The sequence below is a fragment of the Corvus brachyrhynchos genome, unplaced genomic scaffold, assembly GCF_000691975.1.
Source record: "Corvus brachyrhynchos isolate BGI_N302 unplaced genomic scaffold, ASM69197v1 scaffold12, whole genome shotgun sequence".
In the NCBI taxonomy this organism is placed as follows: domain Eukaryota; kingdom Metazoa; phylum Chordata; class Aves; order Passeriformes; family Corvidae; genus Corvus; species Corvus brachyrhynchos.
In genome coordinates, this window is record NW_008237885.1 from 2,205,107 (window position 1) to 2,222,266 (window position 17,160).

Sequence of the window (17,160 nt, forward strand, 5' to 3'; positions counted from 1 at the left end):
GGATGTGGGGGCGATCCCGGCCTCGAGGGTGCCGCGCATCTGCGAGGGACCGGCGAGTCTGGGGAGAGCGGGGACAGAGGGAAGGCGAGCAGATTTGTCGCGCTTTGAAATGAAACGTTATAATCCCTCCAACAATCCTGTTGACTGTGAGCTGTAGCGCCGGGAGTACAACACGGAGAAAAAAAAAAAAAAAGATACATTGTTGGATAAACAGCTCCTTATAGGTAAAAACTGAATGGGCCAAATAGATGAATAAGGCGACACAATAGATGGGGGGGGTGGTGAAAGGAAACGAGTCGGTGGCAGTGGAAGAAAAAGGTAAAAGTGAACAGAGGAGACAAAAGGAGAGAAAAGAAAAAAATGTAGATGAGTGAGACAAAAAAGCAAAGAGAAAAAGAAAAGAGAACAAGAGGGGGAAAGAAGTAATATTTTCCTTGATAAAAATGCACAAAAGGGAAGATGAACTTTGTTCTTTTTCTCTTTCTACTTTCCTCTCTCTTTCTGCTTTTCGCCTCGCAGCACGCCAGCCTAAGCTGAGAGCTGTAATGTCATTAAATTGCAAATGCTTTTTCATTTCCGACACACACTGTTTACTTATCTGGCAAAAACATATGTTGGAAGGAATCCGTTAAATTCTGCCCATTGCCTTGGGTAAAAGTGCAATGGAAACGGACCCACTGAGCTTCTTCTTTCTTCTTCTTTTAGCACTTCCCTTATCTACAAGACTGCTTCGCAGAAAACTGGCTAGTTCAATGAAAAATGAAGATACAGCAGGAGATTAGAGAAGAACACTGAGCAAAAAATTCCTGGAGAGAGGGTCACTCCATTGCAAATGATTTCACTCCTCTAGATCTGCATAAATTACTATTTTTAAGGCATCTCCAAAGTCTGTATATTTTTCTCACTCTGTCAAACATTTAATTTCACGCCCCGTGTTCTGAATATGCTAAAATGCATATCTCTGATGCACCTTTAAGCCAGAAAAACGAATGCAAAATTGAAGATAAAATGATGTGATTTGCACTACAAGCCTATTACTTGAGGTATTTACATATAGTTTACCTCTGCAGTTCTGAGAATGATTTATTAAAAAAAAAAATCTGGATTAAGCTCGTATAAATATGTATAAATCTTTGTTTAGAAAATAGATTTTGCAGCTGTTGTGTCAAAAAGTTCTTTAAGATTCTGTGAAGAATTTTCCTTTCAGCCTGCTTTAAAAAAGAGGGGGAAAGGACAGTATTTGACATCCTGCTTTGGCAGGAAGGAAAACACACACACACGCGCGCACACACACAAACGTTCAGACATTCAGGATTTTTCTAAAGACTCATTTTGGTTGTTGTTTGTTTTTTGTTATTGAGGTTTTACGTTTTCCTATTTCACACTTATCTTCCTAAACTTCTCTGCTCACATCCTCTCCCCCTCACTCGCTGGGACTCGGTGTCAGCCGCTCTCTGGGTTTTCCCGAGCGGGTGAAATAGCGGGTCAGGTGTATGAAAATAATCTTAGGCTGGGGGGGAAAAAAATAAAGGGGGAAAAAAAAAGGGGGAAAACAACAAAAAAGATAGAAATAAAAACAAAAAAACCCCAAGTGATGTAGAATACCACTGCTCACCACTGACGTCCAGCCCCTTCTCCAGCTGTGATTGGCTCCTCCCAGACAACTCCCCTGTGTTTATATACTGGGAATAGTGTTCTAATATACAGAATATCCCTTTGGTCAGTTCCCCCAGCCTGGCCATGCTCCCTTGCAGCTATTTGTGCACCTGCTCACTATCGGAGCATGGAAAACTGAAAAGTCCTTGACTTAGGGTGCAACAACTAAATCATAACTGTAGCAACAGACCCGGGCGTTGAGGAGAGGTGTGGATGCTCACGGGCCCTGCACGACCACAGCCGTGCTTCATAGAGCTAACCTGGAAAGACTTCTAAGCCAGCTCTTCAGCCACGACGCTGCTTGCATTGCTTTCCCTCTGGAGCACCAACAGCCGTGACTGGGGGTGAGGTGGGTGAGGAGTGGGGGAAGCTTGCTTGGGAAAGTCACATACTTGACAGGGAAGAAGAGAATTTTCAGATAACTTCAAGGTTAATTTAAGACTTGGCCACGAAATCTAGACTTTGAATAATACATGAGTTGCAACCATTCCACCAGGATATGGTGGCCGGGAAGTGGTTTCTTCATGCCCTGGTTCTATCATCTTATTTTCATCTCCAGAACAGGAGCCCTAGGTTTGCTGCTTCCCCCAACACAGAACTTACAAAGTCACTTACAACAGTGACATCCGCACACACACGCACACTGCCACACATTCTGGTCTCTGTTAATGGACCTCAGAGACAAGAAACTGAAATTCACTGTCTACATATCTCAAACTCAGCTGTAGAAAATGCTTGCTTTTTTTTTTTTTTTTCTTTGAAGGTGATCAACCCTTCTGGTAAGTGCATGGCCATTCCCCCCTCTTCCAGCAGAAATACTCAGGGCTGATGGCAGCTGTCAGCTCCTCTCCTGTCACTGAGTAAAGGCTTCTTGCTTTGTCCGTCTCAGCGCTGGGATGACTCAGGCTATTGACAGTGCCAGCACAGGTTGCTGACTTGGAAGGATGGAAACCAGGGGTTGAGCTCATCCCTTGCCCCCACAAAGGTAGAAAGAAGGGAAAAATCAAACATTCAGTTCTTGAGAAGCAGCAACAATCCTGATGTACCAATGCCATCAGTGACAATAGCATGGCAGTGAAGGCTCCCAAAGGCCATTGCTTCACATTTAAACAGAAGAAAAGTGAAGACATGAGGGAAATTCAGGGTCTTGAGAAGTGTTTTATTTTAGACAGCAAAGATTCATCTCACAGATTTCTCAGAAACAGGTCTGTTAAATATCAGGTATATAGTAGCCAAACCCAGTTAGAGACAAAAAAATGAAACCAAGTAGCCAAACTTGTAAGAGACAGAAAACTGAAACCAAGAGGTAGAGAACAACCAAGCCTCACATCCCATGTAACCCTTAAAAACCATTGAGGTGGATAGAAGCAGGGTCTCCCTGCTGCAACAGCAGAACACGTGTCCCTCTGCAACAGCCATTTGTGTGAGGGATATCTAGGTGGCGACCCCTCTTCAGACAGGGCTGCTTTGCTGAAGGTCCACAGGCTTAGCAGTCCAGTGAAATCCTGTAGGCCATCACCTCTCTTCCACATCACTCTTTCAAAAGGAATTTATTAATTTCTAACTCCCCAGCATATTCTGCTCTTCATGTGTCAGGGGTCTGTATTATCATTACTACACCAAGATTAGTGTTCTGAAGGTCTCCATCCTCACTGAAATCCACTGGAAGAGCTACAGTTTGTCAGGACAGTGATGGCACTAAGTAAGATTTCTGTCATGTGAAGTTGCTGTTTTTTTGGTGAAATCCCCTGCCATGGAAGCTGGCTTTGTGTGAAGGAACAGACACACACCGTGATATTTGCACTGAGGGGACAGCTGCACACATGCATGTGGAAGAGCTTTCAAGAACTCAAGCAGTTCTATAGAGCAGGACAGGCAAGTGATGAGATCATGGCACCAAACATTTGTAAGTGTTGTATTTATCAGAGACCTGAAAAGCCACAAATAGTCCTAGGGGCTCCAAGGGGACACATCAGTGACAGAGCGACAGATGGTCCATCTTCTCCTACCAGTTTGCTAATGAGAACAGGGTGACGGGAATAACAGATAATCCTGATGACATCCAGTTTAAGACACAGTACCACCCCATCCCTCACCACGTGGAGGATCAATGCTTTGTTACTCTACGGAGTTTGTCACAACTTGCTTGGTCTTCCAGAGGTCAGCAGAGGCTTCCTTCCCTTGGCATGAAGGCTAGAGATGATCAGCTACCATAGCTCTAAATGATGAAATGTTTTGAAGGTATGATGCTGCTCACCTTTTCTATCTTGCAAAATACAGCTCCCATAAAAATTGTATCCGTTCTCCAAATTCCTCCCAGCTTCCTGGCCCGGCACTAGCTCCAAGCAATTTTAGTTCCTTTCTATGAAAAAGGAGCAATGCAGCCCGGTCACAGTGAACTTCCCATGTTTTGCACCAAGCTCATTACCCTTCCGTGCTTCAATACAGTACTATCTGAATGTAGACATTAACATCCCTGATCCAACTGAATCCTGTGTAGTCTATCGCAGGAATACACATCTGAGCTCTGGGTAGCATTGCCATATGCAGCATAAGGAACCTTCCATATGGTTTCTGAAAAGTGGTTACAGCCCACGTGCACCAGGCACTTTTCAAAGTAAAACAGATCTGTTCATTTTTATTTTCAAAATACCAAAGCAGTAAAATCATGTAATTGAGTAATCACTTGCCAAATTTCCTTTTTTAATCTAATCTATTTTGAGTTACATCAGAGCCAAAATGCAAATTAAACTGGTAAGGTTCCAAGGTTTTTTTTCCTTCCCTTTTAGAAAACACAATTTAAGGTAATCATAAGTAAAGAAATTTTAAAACACCATTTGTTTTGTGTGCTGTAAACTTTGGAAAACATGTTTCAGCCTGAAGTAAATTTTCATAGGTAATAGGTTACATAGAAGTCTTATGTAAATTTTGATCTCTTCTTAACAACCCCAATGTTCATTTTATAAAATTTGATTTGAAAATAATGCCATTGTTTTAAAAGAGGCTGGAAGGGTGAGAAACTAAGCAAAAAAAGTATACAATAACAAGGTACACATAGGTACAGCTACTGTATTAAAGCAGGAGAGATGCCTGAGATACCTTGTTTTCAGTTTCCATGAATCCATTCTTTTTGAGGGGGTTGTTGCTGGAGCATTAAAAACCAAACTTGCTCACCAGCCTGGACAAACTCAGGAGCACTTGACCAACAGGGCGAGACAGATCCTCACAATCCCACCACAGCCTCTCCAAGTCAGGCATCTCAGCAGACTAACTGGCTGATAGATAAAGAGTCCCCGCTGCTGGAAACCTTTGCTCTTTGGGTTGCAGATGTTTGGATTAAGTCTCTCCTTACCCACAGGCAGACCTTGTGGAAAGCCGTGCAATGTCCTTGGCTGCCTTCTACCACAGTGTTATCATGTTGAAAAAAACGGCACCCACTCCAGCCATGTCTGTTTTCATGGGTTTTTCTCTCCTCAAAAATACTTCCTCAAACTGGGGGCTGCTTGTGATGCCTCCCAGCTCCTTTTTAAGGCTGCAAACCCATAACTGACCATGTTAAATTTAAAATACTTCAAAGCAGCCAAACAGTTTTCTCTTGGCTGGAAGCCCCCTGCCCCTAATGACACACTCCTGTTGTAAGACAGTGGTCAAGGGCAGGGACAGCCCACTCCCTAGCATGCAAAATGCAGAAGACATGGAGAAGAGAGATGGAGGACAAGGCTGACAGCTTGTAAAAGACTAACCTTGCAGCCACCCTTCTAAAGGGGATCTGGCCTCTCTTCATTGTGCCTTTCCTACCCCATCCCCAGCAGTGGCACCAGCACTCAACGAAGTTTGATGAACGTGGTTTGGTGAGCTACAACCACTGAGAACTAAATTGTTTTTTCTTTGGCTGCTGCTAAAAGCTGAATTTTTCACCAGTATTACTCCTTGACTCCTCACTCAGACTCTGAGGTGACAGCCAGTGTCAGTTCAGGGGAACAGGGACACTATTTTTGACAGCTCACAGCCCAAATTAGCTGCAATGTCAAACCACACCCTCAGGTCTCTGACGGCTATGGAGACTAGAAAGATGGCAGAGAGGGCAAAGGAGAGACAGGAAAAGCACGAAAACAAAACAGGCCAAGGATAAAGAGAATACACATACTACATGCAAAGCAGGGGCTGGACTGCAAGTGTTGATCGTGGGAACAGATGGAGAGATAGAGAGAGAAATGACACCCATTACACTCAAAATCATATGTATGAGAGAGGGGGAGAGGGGAGGGCAGAGACAGCACAGTGGGAGAGAGAATTCGCAAGGCAGGAAATAGATTTGCAGAAAATAATGGTTTAAGGAAAACCGGAATCGGAACTTAGTGTTCACTGGAAATTCACAGCCTGGTAAGATCAGTGCAGCTAGAAAAGAAGGATTCTCTGAAAACTGGCTTAATACTTTCTCTTTTAATGTTTGACATTACAAGGAGAACCTGCTTTTTGTACACTGCATAGTCAAACAAAGAGTTAAAAGGTACAGCCTAACATCAGCATTGGCCAGCCCCATAAACACTTATTCTATCAATTAGAGGCAGAACATTGCACAGAATAAACTAAAGCCAAATCAAATAAAGCGTTCTTCCAGTTCTGTAGAGGATTGAGATGCAAACAGAAAGATTTTGATACTTCCACAGCTTTCCACTGGCATAGGAACCAGAAAGGAATATTCATTTAGATCTGGCTATAAATGTTTGTCTTGTGTGGGAGGTCTTACTATTGTAATATGTATTAGAAACTTGGTATTTTTCCAATCAGGTCTTTCCACCTCCATTAACATATTTAATTGTAAATATTCATTTTCCTACCTGAAGCACTTTGAGTAAATATACAATAAACACAGTCTACATGTAAGGGGAATGAATAGCTGAGACGACTTGTGATGAGCCCCAGAACTGCTCCAGACTCCACATTGCTGGTCAGGAGCAATGCAGGATCCTTTCCGACAGCTTGTGGGGGGGCAGGGAGGGTCTTGCAGACCAAGTTGGTGATCCCATCCTTTTGTCTACTGAACTGAGATCCTCCCTCCCAACCTACAAACCATAACTGATGCAAACTGGAATCTGTGCCAGCAGAAAAGGTGATGGCTGGCCAGGTGATGCCCTTTCTCACATAGATTTTGTCAGAGCACAACCAACTTCAGTTTGCAGTCTTGTCAATACACTCATACTTTGTGAGAACTAAAACACAGAGGCAATAGAATGAGCAGACACGGTAACCCCAACTTTATTTAAAACAGAACTGCATGATGCACAGAAACTCTCAGATGAGATGTCATCCTCTGACCTCGACAGTACTGCCTTCAGGGGAACCCTGCTTCAGCTTCTTGCAGCAGTGAGGTGTCAGGGAGCCTGGAACTGCTGAAGCTGTCCCCAAAAATTCCCCAGGTGCGTGGCAGCTCTCTGCAGGCACAAACCTGCACCCTGTACACACTGGGGCTACGGGGGCACTGGAGGAGTGCTTCTGTGCACTGCTGTCACCTAATGCACACCTGATGTAGGGTGCAGCACTAGTTGTGCTGATGTGTGCAAAAGCCCCAGTTTGTGAGAGCAAGCTAAATTTTTTTCTTTTTTTTGGTGACAGAAAGCACATTTTAGAAGTATAGTTTTCAAGTTGGGATGCATGGATTGAAGACAACTGGAAGAAGGCTGGAAGCTATTTTTTCAAGATGAAGTTATGAAATCAAATTGATAGAATGGGTAACAGTGTGGATAAGCATGAAAAAAGCAAGGTCTTATCAGCTGTTCTCACTAAATTAGAAAGAAGAGAGAGACTTCTACATACTTGAACCACTCCTCAGGCATGATCCAGAGGCAGTAAGTTTCAACACACAGTACAGGTTAAGTATGAAGCTCTGTCCATTAGTCATACTTGAAGACTCCCTCTCCACTCCAAGCTATCCTGCACCAATAACTGAATATTACTGCAGTCATAGTGATGTACTGCTACAGTGCTAAGAGGCCTGGGCACCTGCTAAGAGACCCTTTGTACCACTTACCCTGAGAAAGTGAAACTTAATTGCTATAGTTACATTAATAGCAAAATTAAAATTTATTTTCAAGTAACTGGATCCAGTGCCAAACTAAGAAGCTAATGTTACCTGTTGACTTAGAGGGCAACGTGGGAAAGATGTAGAAGACACCACCTCATGTTTCATGCTGACACTAATGAACCACAGCTTGTTGTGGGGTATATTTAAAAAAAGTGAAAATAAGGTAAATGGTATCGTAATACTGACCAAGTCAAGGCAGAACTACAGGAAGTAAGACAGTACTTCTGGAGAATAAAACAAATGCAGCACCTCTTCTGAAAGTCACGTAGAGGTTTTTTTGCATAGATTAAAACTTTTATCACGATGGATCATAAACTGTAAAGTAGTACTTGTGTCTATCAGAAAATTCTATTTTATGTGTGAATTTGAAGTCTTATACATGAGGACAGTTAGAACTCTTACTACACTATTGGAGGCTTATCAAAAACAGGATGCTTTTTTCTTGAGAAGATGAAAAGTACAGAGATAAGCAGGGAAATAAAGACTGAAGTTTTAACCAATAATATTTTTGTGTGGTTATCAGAGGAATGTAATAATTAATCTTTTAATCATTCTGAAGATTGTGTGAAATCATAATATCTCATCTTTTCCAGCCTCAACCTGCCATTCTTGATCTGAATTACAAACAATAAGAAAGGAGATGATTTAATGAGCAACTTTGTCATGTTGCCATTTTGCCTTAGTCAAAGGCAAATGTCTAGTTTTGCCTCTAAACTAAAATGGAACAGACTTATGTTTCAACTATGCTCACAACTGAGGGAAACATAAATGGAAAAGTTAGGGCTATTTTAAAACTAGAACACTGGTCTTCACATTTTCACAGAGACATAATCAAATACACACTGTTAAGAAGAAGCAAACACTGATTTACCAGAAAATAAAATCCATTTTGTTCAGAAACACACACCTATGAAGTCTAAACAAAGCTAAATCCAAAAAGAAAAATTTCACTCACAATGGCAATAGGTATGTTCTTATTATGAAAGAAAAAAAAAAAAAGTCAGCATGATTTAATCATACTCTATAAATAGGCACTTCAATAAAGTATATATTTACACTGGCTTTCTGAATGCTAGGGCATCACAAAATAGAATGGCTTTATTACAATGGATGGAAGATGGCAACTACTTAGAACCCAGTGCCAACATGGATTATAACAAATCCAGTGAGTATTTTGTTTTTCAATTATTCATAGAAAATTTAATCCTGATTAAGTATCCTTGGGCAGGAATTCATGGGTAGTTGATGACTGAAACCAACATTTATTTGAAATGCTTCTGTTAATTTAATCTGTGTATATGGCTTAATTATGATTGAATCCTCAATGTAACAGAAATGAATTATATCAGGATTAAAATTCTAGTACCACATCACCCATTCCATTTTCTTTGCCTTTTTTTTTTCCTCTTTTAAAAGATGCAAGGCTGCTGTTTTAATTACCTTTATGTTGGTATGTATTCTAAGCCTCAAAAACAGTTTAGACCTTGATTACTGGAAATTTTTGGTTACATTTACTTTTTTTTTTTTTAAAAGACAGATATTAACCCTATTTACATTCCCATTAGAATTTTAACCAGTATGAACATTAGATGCAAAAAAGGCTTTTATTTTACACCTATGATGAAGGAACGTTTCTTGCAGTCAGTTGTGAACATTTCACATATGTCTTCTAGACTATTCTCCCTCCTTTCTTTCCCCATCTTTTATACTGATACATAAAATGCATTTTCTCTAAAGCATGAAAATAAAAAAGCCCTTGTACTCATCGTTATGCATCACACCAATTTCACAACTGGCCTATTTTAAACTTGTTTGAGCATGTAGATGTTTTAAGAACTGCATTTTATAAGACCTTCAAACCTAGTATTGACACGAAGTAAGGGCAGTTTTGGTGTCTGTGAATGGGAGAGAAAAGATTCATTGTACTCTTCTGTGATACAGCTCAGCACCACTTGTTAAACAATACCTATAAAACTACTCAAATTATGGATTAATATACTCCACAATACTTTTAACACATTAATCTAGGAATCTTGTCGGACCAAACGTCTGTGAAGTGCTCTGATATCATCACTCAGTTTTCCAGTGAAACCAATGTATCATACACTTGTGACAAAAATACCTGTATATTTAAGTCATTATTGCACATTTATTACATAATGTATTCTTCCTAAACATCTCAGAAGTGATGTCGATTTTTATGTCCAGAGGATACTGTTAGTGGCAATGTCACTGATGACAGTGAAGATACTTCCCAATATAGACTATGAGATAGAAAAAGTCTGTAGAGGATAACCATGGAGATGCACTGACAGAGGATAACACCTATGGTAATAATCTAGAGACAAGAAAAGAGAGAAAAAGAAATAGTAAGTAAAAAAAAACCTCTCACCAGACAAGCCACAATAAATTTCTATTAGCATGAGTGCTTGAGGTTTAACTTTAAACCTTTTAATACTGCTGCAGTTACAAAAGATTTGAACATGCATCTTAAGTCCAGGAATCAGACTCTCACACCTGGGTGTTTTTAAATCAGTAGATAGCCCTGGGCAAGTCACATAACCCTTCTGGCAGTCTCTGTTCTGGGGAATTTCAGACTTGCAATTCACCACCCATGCAGTTTCACAAGCAGAGGTGATGTTTAGATATTCTATTCTTACAACAAACAGAGTGGGGGTAAAAAAAAAAAAAGCAAGCTCAGAAACACTTTGCACTAGAACAGTCATGGAGCTGAGAATAGTGATTTATCAATCTCACTTAGTCAGACCTCTTTCAGTTCAAGACTCTTAATCTGTAAAAGCTGTGTATGGCTGTATTTATCAAATGCCTAAAGGTGTAACAATTGTTTCTGAGAAAGCACAACTCTTCAGTTTATGTACAGGCAGTCTTTTAAAATACATGTTTTTCTTAAATAAATATGGTATTTATTGATCATGCATTTCTTTATTGTATTGAAGTGTATTTGAAGAAGCAAACACAGCTGAATTATCATAGTGTAGGAACTGCAGCTGCACATAATGGTTAAACTTGCTCAAATGCAAGAGTAGAGCAATTGTAGTCTTCCTTCAGTAAACTCAAAATACTGCAAAAATACTACTTTACTGATCCCACCTCTAGAGACTGTCCTCCTGCACTAGGGATGTTTTCATCAAGCAAAACAAAAAATCTCTTCATTAGTAACTCTGGAGAAATAAATCTTTTTCTGCCTAGATTTCCTTTTTTTTTTCTGTAAATCAAATACAGTATTTAATTGATTATATCTATTTAATAAAACCTTTTTCTTTCCCTTACATATCCTCTACACAAATAAAAGCTCAATTTATGAATATATTTGCATACAAATGCACAGACGGTTACAAGCATAAAGAAAAGCAGCAGACCCTAAGAATGCACCTGAGAATAGTGGTGCACTCCATCTGAACATGGCAGGCTCCATGCATGGAGTTCTCCAGTTCCCAGTATGTTTAAGCAACCAAGAAACTCAGTAGTCCACCTTTGTTTTTAACTGTTTGGAGCTTACAAACCAAACAACATATTTGGACAGACTTCTTGATCTAAAGAACACAGTTCAGCTACAGGTTCTCTGACCTATTTAGCCACATAAAGCTTTTAAAGGATGAAGACTAAAAAGCAAACAACAAAAAAAATCCACTGATTTATCTTTCTACTCCCTTTGTTAAAAGAATCCCCAAGGTGTTTTTAATTAAAAGCAAACAAGCAAACAATAAAACAAAACACCCCCTCCACATTTTCCTTTGACTTAACAATCTCTCCCTCTCCCTCCCTTAACCTAGAAATGATTACCCTTAGATGATTCGAGCCCTGTATGCCTTTGTAAAATATGACTCACGTTAGCATCAATGAGAGCTGTGTGACTAAGACTTTTCAAGTTGCTTTGGGGTCATAAGATTAACAGCCTAAGAGCATGAGTTTGCTAACAAACATTAAACATGAAGAACAACTACTATTCAAATTTCATCTCTTTTATCTTGCCTGTACATACCTTTTCTCTTTGATATTCTCTGAATATTACAGCAATGGTTGCAAGACATGGGTGGCACAAAAACCAGAGAATGCAGGCCTAAAAAAGAAGATGAGTGTAAGTTGTAAAATGACTACATGCCAGCTTAGAAGAAAGAGATGACAGTTACAGGAACTACATTTACATTTCTGTCTATTTTATGAACCCATTGTTTAATTTTCAATCAACATAACGAAAACCACACAATGAAAGGTGGGATTTCTGTTTTAAAAAGCTCTATACTCCTTGTCAAATTAAAATGACTACTCAGAGTATGATGACAGGGTGCAATGTAATCAAATCAGACACTTTAACTTTGTTACGCAAGAAAAGAGTTTAGTGCTTCAGTCAACTGCATGCCACAATTATATTTACAGAAGAAGGGATCAGTTTGCTTGATGTAACCCATACTTTGGCAAAGGTGGTATAGAACTCCCTTTTCAGCGTGCTTCTCTCCACCGTGATAATCTGGTAGAGCCCAGCAGCCAGTGACAGAGCTAGGCAGACTCTGAGGCCAATGAGCAGCCCGCTCGCCAAGCCATGGTGCGAATGGTAGCTGTGGTGATTTGTATCTTCAAACTGCTCCCAAATTAACAAAAAGCTCTGAAAAAGAACAACAGCAAAGTACACTTACAGTAAACCAGGTTACACTAAATCTCAACCTTCCCATCACAGATTAAGTTATCTGGTAATGCTCCACTCGTCAGCCACTGCCACGCTAAGCAAAAAATCCCAACAAACTCTAGTCTGAACTGCTTTTTGGTGTGACCTATTACTCCAATTGCAACTGGCGTGAACATAGTCTCACTTCTTGGATTCTGTAACTTTTAGAAACCTTGACAAGTTAGTTTCCTCTAATTTGGGTAGAGGACATGTAGCACCTTAGAAAAAAATCTAAAATAATCACCTGAACACTCGTCCTACTCTGCAGGAAGACCACTGAAACGCTTTCACAGAGCTACAGGGAGGTGTCTCCTTTCACTTGTGATCCACAACCTGTAAAGCTTGTTTCAAAGGCAGGCGACTACGCCTTTTCTTTCAAAATCCTAACAAGATTCACTTTTCTTTTCAAAGATGGGGAAGTAAGAGGGTGGTGCTGCTGCCCCTTTTATACAATAGCCTTAAGGCTCAAGCATTCACCCAGGTTGAACTTGGATCTCCCACAATTCCCTTCTTTGCCTACAGGATATCCAATTCACATCTCCCACCTCCTTGGAGAGTGCTGCAACTGCCAGGCTATAGGGTGTTCTTGGGTGGGCCACTCTCCACCCCTTCTATTGAAGCTGTGCCATTGTGGAGAAAAGAATTCAACAGCAGCTAGGTCAGAAACTGTGAGCGAGCCTGACTCTGCAAGCACCTGGCTCAGAAACCTCCTAGGGTCTAGGAAAGGGAGTGTCACAGGTTCCAAATGCCATTCCAACATCTGGCCAAATACTCTAGCCAACAGACAACTACATATAAGATAGGAAGCCCCTCCTTAACTCCCAGTGTTGTATCTGTCTGCTGCAGAATCCAATTTCGCAGGAACACTGTGAGAAACAATATTGATATTCTCCAAGGAAAAATAGACTAACAAGTGCCTAGTTTCTGAATCTTAGTTGTGAAGAAGGCAGGCGCCAACCAGTTGCATAAAAAAATGTGTCTTGCTGAAGAACACCTTTTCAAGACTTTGGGAATGCTAACATTATAAATTAGAATACACATAAAGTTTAGACTCTCTGAGCATCATGTAGCAGCTGAATGGCATTTCAGAACTTGAATATACACTGGAATCCAGTCCACCTAGTGCACATATCTAACTTGCACTGAGGCTTCAGGTGCATAATAAAACAGGTTTTCTGAAGAAAGGTAGGCAAATTTGATTTATGAGTGAAGTAGCTCTGAAGGCCTTCAGAAGCAGACATTGTATGGCTCAATTTAGAAATATAAATTAGTCAGATTCCTTTCTGAACACATTCAAAGGCTTTCTCACTACATAAAGACAAAAAGGTTACTAATATTAACTTCTTAAAAATGTGTAATCCACCTGTGCCTTCCAAAGATGGGTGTCCTTGAGTGTCATCAGTCGAGTATTCAAATAATTTTTGCTTAGAGTGTCCTCAGAGAGTACTCTTGTACTTTCCCCCTCCCTTACCTAGGGGGGACACAGCCCTGTCATTTCACAGCTGCTGTCATTTCAGCCACTCCTGAACTACGTGGATGGAAAATGGAAGGATGGGAGAGGAACAGATGTAAAGTATGTGCATCTTCAACATCACGGATTACTAGCAAACAATCTGACCAACAGGCTTTAAATGCTCTCACCATAATGCTCGGAAACTGAGTAATTTCAAGCAAACATCTTCAAATGATCAAATTACTTGACTGAGAATTCTGTCAAGGACTAAGACTAAACTGCTCCTGAATCCCTGAGATACAGCACAGTGCTTGGTAACATTGTGTCTACAGCACTAGTTTTGGCATGAAATTGATGAATTCCTATCACAGAAGTTATTTCAGTCCAGTTAGAACATGCTCAGACAACAAACAAGGGTTCTACCAGTTACAGAATCACTGCAGTCTTGTGAGCATTTTCCTTTTTGATATTTACATTTGGGAACAACAAAAGTATTTAACTTACCTGGACTGTACATATTCTGCTTGAGAAAATGAAAGACCCCTGAACCTATATATAGAATCTTCCTGACTCAAGCAAGCTTCTGGGGCGAAGCCATATAGGCTGATGGAGATAGAAGTGTGATACTGCTCTAAGAAGAAAATATCCCTGGGATCTACCTTACTTTAAAAACCAGAGCTCATGAAGGCCTAAATTTTCCTTAGTCTACACCAAGAGTAACAGCAAAGGAAGCCACTTTCATGAGAAGATGACAAAGAGCTGGAGTAAAGGAATCATGAGAACAAAGCCCAAATCCACATAGGATAATAGTGTCTGACAGCAGAGTATGTCCTGGACTAGCCCTTTAAAGAGTGTAAACAACACAACATCAGTTGATCAAAGGCTGTGGTGACAGGAATGTGAGATCACAGAAGTCCAGTTTCCTTCAGGTTCATTAGATTATTCCAAAATAAGCAGAAGGCAGAGGTGTTAGAGGCAGAGATGGAACTGTCGGGGCAACACAGTGTTAACACGGACAAGGTGAAGGTATCATTGCCCTTACTGTGAGCTGGGGCTATTCTCACTCATCTGGGAACAGCAGGATTCAATAAAAGAGAAATCTGTGAGATTGAGTGTTTCTAGGTAAAAATGGATTAGGCAATCTGTTCTCAATGAAGAAGAGCTTTCATAGACAAGCACGATGGCGAAGTTTAAATCCCTTTAGTTGTGAAATAAAAAAAAAAAAATTAAAATTTGGTTGAGAAATCAAGGTCAAGGAACTCTGAAGTCCCTTACCTTGACCACAGAAAGGCAAGTATCAGCTCACTTAGCTGCAACATCAGGAACAAACTGAAAAACACCAGACATCAACCTGCTGAAGTAGACATCAGAGACATCTTTTGTTGGCAGTGAGCAGAACTATGTTTGAGCTCTGAGAAGAAATTGGGGGGGACAATTCTAATTGTTATCCAGAAGAACAACTGTGCTTAGTTTGTAGACAAAAGAACTTGATGAGAGAGGTAGCTAAAGACGTGACTCACACTAGCTATGTCCAACTGCTTCTTCATAAGGTGAAACAGAATGACCATCTCCTTGTTTACATAATACACTGTTCAAAATTCCTGACTTTACCTGTACATAAACCTGACCTATGCTGGCTCACAGTGGACACCAACCACTGTCCAGTACTGGCCTTCCTCTTCAAATACTAGAGGAATGATGGCCATGGATATCATCCTGATGTTCCAGATATACAAGCTGAACCTCCACATCCATATGAAGAAGAACCAGACACTCTTCCTTTATGTCATGAGGAAACAATTATGGTAGAACTCCTCCTTCCCATCACTATGCCTACACTGAATTTATGACAAGCGAAGATAACATATCAATCTCCAGCAAAGACAGGTTCTCATGGGACAGATCACCCCTGAGAGGCAAGGGGAAGGGGGAAGCAAAACAGAAATTAGGAGTAGCAGCAAGGCAAACAAGCTGTTTCTAACCATGTCTAGTTCTCAGGTATCTGATGTCACACAATGCCAGTACAGCAAAAAAGGGTTTACATCTAAGGCCAGAGGTAGAGCTCATTCTGAGCACACCTAAGAACCCATGTGTAGGACGATGTCTAACGCAGTAAGATTCTATGTCATTTTGATCAGGTTCAGAGCAATCAGCTATCTTTCCAGAATCACTGCCTCCAGTCTGGTCAGCCCTGAAAGCTGAAACTGCTCAGGTCTATGTGATGGGAAGGGCCTGCCATCAATAAAGTTCTGCACAAGGTTTGTGCCTCAGCAGCAGAAAGTGGAATTTCTAATGAATGCACAGCAGCCTGGGAATCTTTTGTTCTGTGGCTGAAATAAAGAACAAGTTAAGGGAAGGGAGATGTTAAATGGCAGACTTGTCCCTCTTTTGAGATGTTACCTCTCTGCAGCTGTGAAGACTACAAGACATTGGCTGACTAGAAGGATCTGTCCACCCTACACTGAAGGTAACCCATAAACATAGCCCAAGAAATTGCTAGTGCTTGTGCAAAAACAAAAAGAAAAAATCCATAGCATCAGTACAAAGAGGAGAAAAACCACTAAAAATTTGCTGAGTAATCTGAACTAGTAGTAGGCAAACAGGCTAAGACAGTTTGCCAGTCAAAACTGCATTTAAGAGTAACATGTTTTCTCAGGCTGTCCACTTTCTTTACTTCCCTGAAAATGAGATGAGGACAGGTACAGGAGAATGTCAATAAAACTAACATGGTGCAATTGCTATCTGCTGCATTAGGGTAACGCACATGGTTTCCAGCAGCCCCTACAGCAAGTCCTCAGAACATCTCTGATTATCCACATCAAGTCTATCCAATCTCTGGCACAGGAGGAACATGGCTCTCCCATATGAAACTCTGGGAAAGATCAGAACAGGAAGGAGGTTATTCTAGGTTTTTAGTCATTAAAAGTGCCCATTGATTGATTACAGCAGGTCAAACACCCATGTCAATCTAGACAGACCAGTGAACAACTGACTAATCCACAGATGAACTCTTGAACTCACCACCTTCAATAGAGGTGATACGGTCTAAATCCTGCTCCCCTGAGCTCAACACCTGCACTCTCTATTCAGGAGAACAAATCCGGCAGAAGGTGTATTTCGTACTGAACCATGAGGTGGAAAATATCCTCTCCAGAAGGGCAGGGATACTCTTGGTGTGAGGGAACTTTTGCTGGATACAGCAGACACTGATATGGGGGTGCAAAACCACCCAGGCAATGATATATTCCAATATCAATTTTCTGTTCCTACAAGATTCCTGCT

The 17,160-nt window shown here is 40.7% G+C and overlaps 1 protein-coding gene across 2 annotated transcripts in view; it reads right to left on the reverse strand.

Annotated features, from left to right (window-relative positions):
* Positions 1-6,084: 6,084 nt before the first annotated feature.
* GPR180 (G protein-coupled receptor 180) overlaps positions 6,085-17,160 on the reverse strand; it is a 25,251-nt gene continuing 14,175 nt past the window's right edge. For both annotated transcript variants that reach the window (XM_017732636.1, XM_017732637.1), the window contains 3 exons: positions 12,174-12,365; positions 11,745-11,822; positions 6,085-10,079 (listed from right to left, as the gene is read on the reverse strand). In XM_017732636.1, coding sequence (XP_017588125.1) covers positions 9,921-10,079; positions 11,745-11,822; positions 12,174-12,365 — 429 coding nt within the window. In that variant the 3' untranslated portion in view covers positions 6,085-9,920. The remainder of the gene's footprint in view (positions 10,080-11,744; positions 11,823-12,173; positions 12,366-17,160) is intronic.